General features: G+C 38.8%; 1 protein-coding gene across 17 annotated transcripts in view; it reads right to left on the bottom strand.

Annotated features, from left to right (window-relative positions):
- Positions 1-2,105: 2,105 nt before the first annotated feature.
- NAV3 (neuron navigator 3) overlaps positions 2,106-8,366 on the bottom strand; it is a 503,615-nt gene continuing 497,354 nt past the window's right edge. For 16 of the 17 annotated variants that reach the window (XM_064419581.1, XM_064419580.1, XM_064419582.1 and 13 more), the window contains 2 exons: positions 6,967-7,170; positions 2,106-4,784 (listed from right to left, as the gene is read on the bottom strand). In XM_064419581.1, the coding sequence (XP_064275651.1) occupies positions 4,665-4,784; positions 6,967-7,170 (324 nt within the window). In that variant the 3' untranslated portion in view covers positions 2,106-4,664. The remainder of the gene's footprint in view (positions 4,785-6,966; positions 7,171-8,366) is intronic. The other variant, XM_064419577.1, reaches the window with a different exon arrangement.

Below are 8,366 nucleotides of genomic sequence, written 5' to 3'. Positions count from 1 at the left end.
GTTTAGTGTATAAAGGCAAGGTCACATGGCCTTGGCATTAGCTAATTTATCTTTCATGACAGATTCTATTTTCTGCTACTAGTATTATTACCAGAATTACATTTCTCCCATGACAGTGCATCTGGAGCTCTTGCATTGCCAAACATAGTGGTAGCATTTAATTTGTGTGACATTATTCAGTTATCAAGAAAAAGTGCGTGCTGAGAAACACTGTAGCTAGTTAATGATAGCATAAAAATGAGTTCTTGTAAGCAAGAGCAATGTCTCAAGTACTTTGCTAAAAACACTTCTTTCTGAGCCTGCACTATCCCATTCCTGTCATGGGAACCTGGGCATTCACCAGGCAGGTCCCCAGATGAAGGCTAATAGGTAGATATGCTGAGACAGGAGACACAAAATGAGTTTAACAATTACATTTTATGCCTTTTCCCTTAAGTAATGGCAGCTGGACAACGTGCAAAGACTGCAGCACTGAATTATAGGAAAGGCACACTGAGATCACCCTAGTCTAATCTTTTTTCTGTGAAAGATAATCTCTACATATGTAATTTTCAGTAGAAAGGAATCTAATCCATCCTTGGAGACCTACACTGATGGAGAAGCCATGAAATTCATCTTGTATTTCCCATAATATTATATACACGTGACTTTGTATGCTTATATCCATATTAACTGAAATACAAATATACCCATGGCAGGAGTAGCTGCAAACAATCTAGCTGTAATCAGGAAAACTTCATGGAAGGTCCTACCAGGATTGAACAGGGCTCTGCTCTTGACAAAACATAACTTATTACCTTTATGTACAAACTGAAAGACAAAGTAAAATGACAATGCAGGTTTTGGAAATTATGGAAGCTGCTGAATTTGTAAATTAGACAGATAATAACTAGAGAATTAATCATTTAGTAGGGTGGGCTGATTTTACTATCCTGTTTTAATACAGATAAATCTGCACTCATATATCTAAGGAAGAAAGAGCATAGTTTATATAGACAGGATTGGACTAAGTATTTCAAAATGATAGAACATGAAAAGAAGTCAGGGTCTACGTAGATAATTAACTGAACATGAGCTTGCAGTGGGATGATGTAATTAGAGAGTGAATGTCAGCCCTGAAGCCTAAGCAGGGAAAATATGAAGTGGGAGTAGGAAGGTGATATTAGCTCTGTTTATAGTAAATGTAAAACCATGACAGGAATGCTGGTGCAACTCTCATACCCACAATTCAGAATGGACTATCTGATAAACCATATAAAGTCCTGCAATAAACATGTTGAGGCCTGAAAGACATGGCTTATTGTGAAAAGCTAGGAATGAGAAAGCTGCCTGTCTTATCAAAAAGACAAACAAAGAAGACTTTTGTAAAAGATGTTTTTGATTGTGACTGGCTTTTTAGTATAAGAAGAAACATAACAAAGGACATATGAGATATTATTCTCTTGAAAAAGTGGTATGTAAGATTTAATTGCAAATGAAGCCCTTAAAAAACCCAAACCACCCAGTGAATAATTACCCACATTTTAATGAGGTGATGAATCTTCTAGTCTGTACCGATATGTCTAAAGGTCTTTCCTGGGATATTGCACTTCCAGGAGAAATTACAGACTGGCTGCTGAGACTTACATCTGAGGTGCTGCAACTTGCAGGATCATAATGATCTCTTCCAACCTCAAAGCCTATGATTAGGTGACTAAGACCATTATACTTTCTTTGTTTGAATTCTCTCCAAAATATTGATATACACCTGCAGAGAAAGTAGTTCTAAGTTCTTTGAGTTTTAAAATAAGACATTATACTTCACTGGTTTTGGACAGATTTTTTGTCACTAAAATAAATAGGCCTGTACTTTAAAATAATACTGAGAATGGGGAAATTGTGAAGTTGTTTCTGAATGGCATAACATGCTCCCACCAAGGAAACAGCCATTCAAAAATCCTTCTGAATCACTGAAACTGGGAACAGTACTTAATTTTGTTTCTACAGAGATTAGTTGTGCTGAATACAGAAAAATCACATCCTTCAGGATGTAATTTTGTTTTCATATTCATATATTTGAAATAATATCTGTTAAGAAGTCCTGACTGCAAAAACATCAGACTGTGTTTTCAATAAATAATTCCACTTTAATGGCAAAGTAATAATTTAGACAGATACAGTGTGCACACCTGCAAAAAAAATATACGCAAGCTGGTTTACAAGCTAGAGGAACAATAAACCAATAGAAAATACATCATCCAGTTAAGTCCGATGACACCAAATACTTATTATTAGGGTTTTACAAAGACTACAAAAATTTTCAGATGATTTATTTCACTGTTTCTGTCTATTTACAAGATATGTTACATCAAAAATGTACAAAATATAAAATGTGTACAGACAAATGTTTCACAAACAATTTCTGAGTTGTAAACTAGGTGGACTCACTGAGATGTATTGCAGGAAGTTTTGTATATGTAATATTGTGTGTTTGTGAGCTAAATATGGCAGGAAAAGATTTGCAGGTTTGCTCAGAGCACAGGTAAAAGAAAGAGCAGCTTTGCTTTAGTTCTTTGAGTCAGTCAAGGTGTATGAACTGACATTTTGCATCAGAAATGGATCCAGTTTTGGGGGGCACGATGTTGGTCAGACTGAACCCTACGTGCATAAATTCAGAGTTTTATTAGGGCAATAGCACCGTGTAGGAACCTCTAGATTCAGAGATGCAGCTCAGTGCCATTTGGAAACTGCATTGATTTCTTTAAGTTACAGCAGGTGGCCACGGGGTGGCCACGAGGAGTGAATAGCACCAGATACACATCCCGAAGGTAACATCCACGGAGGTGTACAGTACGTGACTACACAATGCCAGAGCCCTTAGGTACCTTCTTGTTCACATGCACCTATTTTAACCTCATGGCTCTGTGGTAAAAGAGTATTTCCGGTTACTCTGAGCAGTCTGGATGCAGCCTGGTTGTAGCCTGCCATGACATATGAACTTCAAACATTTTCAGACTTCTCCCCCCAAAATGTATTGGTTTCATACAGATATTGAACGTGCTAACTGTGGCATTGATAGCTCCTGCATAGTCGTAACAACTGTAAGTACAGGACAAACACACCAGGTAATAACAGCTTTTAGGTTTTGCATTCTGTATTTGTTTGCAACATACAGGAAATCTCAGCAAGTGAAACATCTCTTAACACCAACAGAATAAAATACAATATTTTTGTTTGTTTGCTTTTGATTTGATTTGTGCAAGGTTTTTTTTTTCTTTTTTTTTTTCTTTTTCTCTATATTTACAATACCCACCCAGTAGACTGTGCAAAACCAACCCACTTTTACAGTATAAACTCTTCCTCTTCCACAGTGGACATCACTGCTTCAGTGTTCTTTTATGCTGAATTCTTCATGTACAACTATAGCAATCAAAACAACATGCTGAAACTAGAAAAAGGAAAAAAAAAAACAAACCCATATATTTGTGCTCATGCTGCATCAAGTGCATCCAGCTCTGCTGGATAAGTATTCAAAACATCTATCCTCCCAAAAATTCCATTCCATGGGACCAAATGGATTTGAGCCGATTTTGTCAGCATTTAAGTGGCAGTGAAAGTGGGTTTGGGTTCCTTGTATACTTCTGAGGGTAGGCAGAGAAATCTATTCACAAGATAAAAATATTATATAGCAACTGTTCTTTCTCGTATCCATTACTTTAAAAAATCATGATATACAGATATGAGGCTACTATGTTAACTGATGTCTTCTCGTTAGTAAATGAAGAAAAAAACAGTGTAAATTACCAATGGTTTAGGAATTAAACCAACTGTAAAACTGTTCTAGAAATCTGTTTTAAGGCAGTGAGACAGCACCATAAGAAATGTTCCTTCTTTCACTGAAAAGGCTCAAACAAATGAAGCCCTAAAAAGCCTTTAATCAGTGTTGGTTAGTAATTGGTAGAAAACTGTTGTTAAGGAGTGGGCAGGCGGTTAAAAAAGACCCTTGTGGTAAAAATAACTTTATAAAATCTGTGACTTGTGTACTAAAAACTTTATGGAGCGCATCACCGTGACCATGGCAGTTAGAATTAAATTGGCACTTATCCAGCATATCACAGTCATGTTTTCTGGTGATTGCACAATACTGTTTGTGCTTTCTGAGTTACTATCATCTTTTACTCATTTTGGAATGGGCAGTAGTGTATAACAGAAACACCACTGCCGTCCTGTGACCAGCACCATGTGGCACAACAGAGGTTAGAAGATAATTAGAAGACTGCATTGTTCATGCAGCACCTCCGGATAAACTAAAGGAAAAAGAAAAATCCAAAGGAGTTTCGCTGTAAACTCATACAGAGAAACACAGAGAGAGAGAAAGAGGATAAGGGAAAAAAAATATTCCAGTTTGGCTAACACGTGTGCAATCTGCTCAGATGCCCTTGGTCTAGGGCACTTTCCAGTTGACAAATGGAGTCTCACTCGGCTCCATAGGTATTGAAATGCCTTGAAATTAAACTAATTCAAGCTTTCCACTTCAATTTTTCTTCCTGACTTAGCAGAGTTAGGTCTCCTGCCTCCCTACAACACACCATTCTTACTGAGAGACCTTGGTGTGCTGCTTTAATACTGGCAGTGGTCTAGTGGAAACAGATTTTACCATCATCCTACAGCAAGATTTGTCCCTTTCAGAGAGTTGATTCAAGGGATGAATCCAAAATGTCGTCATGGTGGCTGGTGCTATCACTGTCACAGCTCTGTGCGCTCGAATAGTTGGCTGCCTCTTGAAGCCTCATTAGCATATTCATCTGAAAGAAGAAAGCAATGTTTACATAATCTTGTCTCATTTAAAACTGCAGTGACTGTGTTAAAATTTAATTAAGCTCGCCTGGTGTATGAGGTATGCTGGTACCTAGAGGAGGGACCGTACAAAAGGATTTCAGAAAGGGCAGGGTGTTAGCAGCTCCTACTGGCACTCTTTTCATTGTCTTCTGGTTTTTAAATAGAAGTTTAAAGGTCCAAAGAGGGATACAGTGGAGCTGCCTGATAACTCTCTTTAATTCAGGGGTGAGGCCAGCTGCAGCTGCAACACCGGCAGAGGAAGGAAGCCATATCTCAGCTGGACATCTGGGCCCATATTTGGAGACAGTCAAGCTTCCAGATAATTTTTGGATGGTATAGATGCATTGCACTGGAAAAGCAACTGAAAACCTAATCACAGTAACATACCCCCTCTACTAGAGAAAGATGGGGAGGGAATGAGAGAGGGGTGGACTGATGCCAGCTGCTTCATAAATGAGTCCCATCTGCTGTTGAGGTGCTGCCCTCAGGAGTGAAACAGCAAGAAATTCCCCTACCCCGGAGAGGAGATCTCACCATAATTTAGGGATTACTGGTACCTGAAAACCATCTGAAAATAATCTAATAGCAGCATTAAGATCCAGAAAATTACTTGGATGCTTGATGCCTGACTGTATAATGGTCAGGATTTTATTTATAAAGCATCCACTTCTGCCAGCATGCTAAGGACTGCAAGAAATGTAGACAGTGCTTCAGTGTTTTTCAAGGAACAAATACACTGTAGTTACAAAAAGCAGGCAAAGAAAAACCAAAGTCAAAGATGTATTCCCAGCAGTTTGTGTTTTAAGCCCCTGTTTCCAGTTTGTTCCTTACATATCTATGCTTTCAACTTGCATGGTGAAGTTTCTCTAGGCACTGAACAGTGTTCAACACTTTTGTGTAGTTTTGCTGAAAATAGAAATTAGATAAAATAGAATTTAATACGTATCTATGCTCGTGAACACAGGACACCTGCAGTGGGTGTTCAATACACCCTGCATGAGATGTGTCCAGTTTCGACAAGTGCAGGGTCTGTCCACCCATGAGCTCCACTGGAGGTGGGGCAAACCCTCCAGTCACAACTTTAAAGCTTCTGATATTTACTCAGGTACAAATGCTGACCACAGTGTGCAGGGAGCAGGGGTGAATGGAAGCTGAACTCGGGCTGCTCACATCCTGAGTTTTCATCATAATGGAGATTATGCTGTGCTGGAAGCCTGTCCAACACACTCACTGGAAGCTCAAATCATAGGAACAAAATATCACCTGGAAGCTTATGGAACTGAAAAGAAGTTCAAATAAGATGATTTTCTGCACTTCCTCAGGACGCTGTTTTTGAACATGAAACACTGAGGCTGAGGGACCATTTTCTTGACACAGTTAAGAGTTAAGTGCATTTTTCTCTGAGAAATTCCCCTTTCTAAGGGCTGCCTATTCTAGAAATACAGTTCTCTAAAATGGTATTTTGAATTATGTTAAAGGCAGTCCACAGAGAAAGCACTACACAAGAACAGCAGTTCAACATATGCATGTTAATAGCCCATTATCAGAGGAGGCAATGGTAAACCTGAGTGTCTGGGATCATATTTAAATAAAACAGTAGGTGGCATTGAGGGAAATCAACTTCTTATCATTTAATGCCACCACACTTGCATTCCTTCTACATTAGGACTATTACACAGTCATCAGTTATCTTAAAATATTATGAGAAATGGGAGGATGGCTAATTTCTATTTTTACCAAATTCTCTATGATAGATAAGTTAGATAATGTGAAAATTGCAGTCCTTCATTTGTATAACGTAGATGAAAAAGTGCCTGATGAAAAAAGACGTTTTCATGATAAAACTGATTAATAAGCTGCCGAAGAATGGTTCCCAAACAACACAATTATGAAGACCTGATACATGGTATCAGATACCAGCTACATCTGGGCAGATGGGAAATACAAACAATGTATTTATTAACGTGTTGGTGATACATGACCTCCTGCTTCCTTTAATTTTCAAAATTTTCATAAATTATAGTAGAATTCATTTAAAAAGCCTATTATGGAACAGGTGCACAGTACCTTTTTACTGCACAGTGTACAGTTTAGTATGTGAGAGTGAAGTGCATACTGAAAAGCCTTTCCCAAAAGTTTAAATCTTACCAAGGGATCCCCCTCTGTATCAGTCTGCGGAACGTGCTTGGACGTTGTTCCTTCTTTTGCTGATGCATAACCTTCATAACCAACATCTTCGGGCCTTAACTGCAGTAGTGATGGCCACTCATGCTGAAGAGTTGCAGAGCTCCATGGATAGGTATCAGCTACCCACTTGGAGGGATCCTCCCAGGGTGCCCTCTTACCATACATCTACATTATGGATAAAACACAGGTATTTTACAGACTTTTCAGTACCACTTGTATCAGCAGAAAAAAATGTCATCATAAACATCAAAACCATTTTAGAAAGAGATTTGTTTTCAGATGTTCTCAGTACTCAGGTAAAATAAGACCTTAAGGAGATTGTATCATCTCCACTAATGATCCTTCAATACACAGAGTGGCTGCAAGTTGGAAAATGCTCCATAACTAGTGACACTTGTAGACAACAGCAAGTGCTTGATAAAATGTGAAATGAGACCTCCAGGTATTTTGCTTAAGGCATATCAGGGAAATTAACACAGACCTATCAAAAGCATTCAAGTTAATTGGATTTTGTTTGAAGTGAATTAGAAGTACAGATTGTTCACTTCTAGAAAAATGAGATGCTGACGCAGACATCTGTCCACATCCCAGATGTGATAACTTTCATAAGATTAAGAGAAGAACTTCACAAGGGATATATTTTTCCTCACTGGGAAGCATAAAATGCTTAGGAATCTGAGGGGAGGACAGAGGAAGAATGAGAATATTGTAATTTTAAGAGTAGCATCCTCACTAAAATTTACCCCTCTCTGTATTGCTGTCCACAAGCAGGATGTTAAATAAGAGCCTCTTGGTAGCTGCTTTAAAGATTTCCTTTAGCTGTGACAATGATATATTGGGATGGGGAGCCATCCACCACAGCTTTTTGGAATTTCTCTTGCCTCAAACAGTTTCACACAATCCAAGGAACAACATGCTATTGGCAGGGCATGCACTCATGGAGGATATAGGTGGGCTGCACTCCTCCAGGGAGTATAACAGGGGAGGACTTTAGTGATAAAGGCAGAAGGATGGGTTGTGCTTATCACTGCAACACCTGCTGCCAGCCACTTGCTGAATGCAGAGCTTCAGGTTAGGCAGCCAAGTTCTCTGTATTAGGCATAGAGATACTCAGACTTTTTCTGCCCTGCACTGAGGCTAAGCTGCTACAAAAGGGATTTGCCTAAATAAGCCAAGAGAAATGTTTCTCAGAGGTAGCAGGCTAACTCCAGGCTGTAGCACTTTCCTTCATCTGAGATTAACAGTGACTAAATCTTTTCGGGAATCTTGAGCAAGGCTTGTAAATCCTATGTCTGACAAATGAGTTTGCAAAGTACCTGACCAGAAAGGCAGTTTTTACCCATCTTTGGTTCAGGAACACT

Source organism: Passer domesticus, chromosome 5 (assembly GCF_036417665.1).
Source record: "Passer domesticus isolate bPasDom1 chromosome 5, bPasDom1.hap1, whole genome shotgun sequence".
Taxonomy (NCBI): domain Eukaryota; kingdom Metazoa; phylum Chordata; class Aves; order Passeriformes; family Passeridae; genus Passer; species Passer domesticus.
This window is presented reverse-complemented; position numbering and strand designations above follow the sequence as displayed.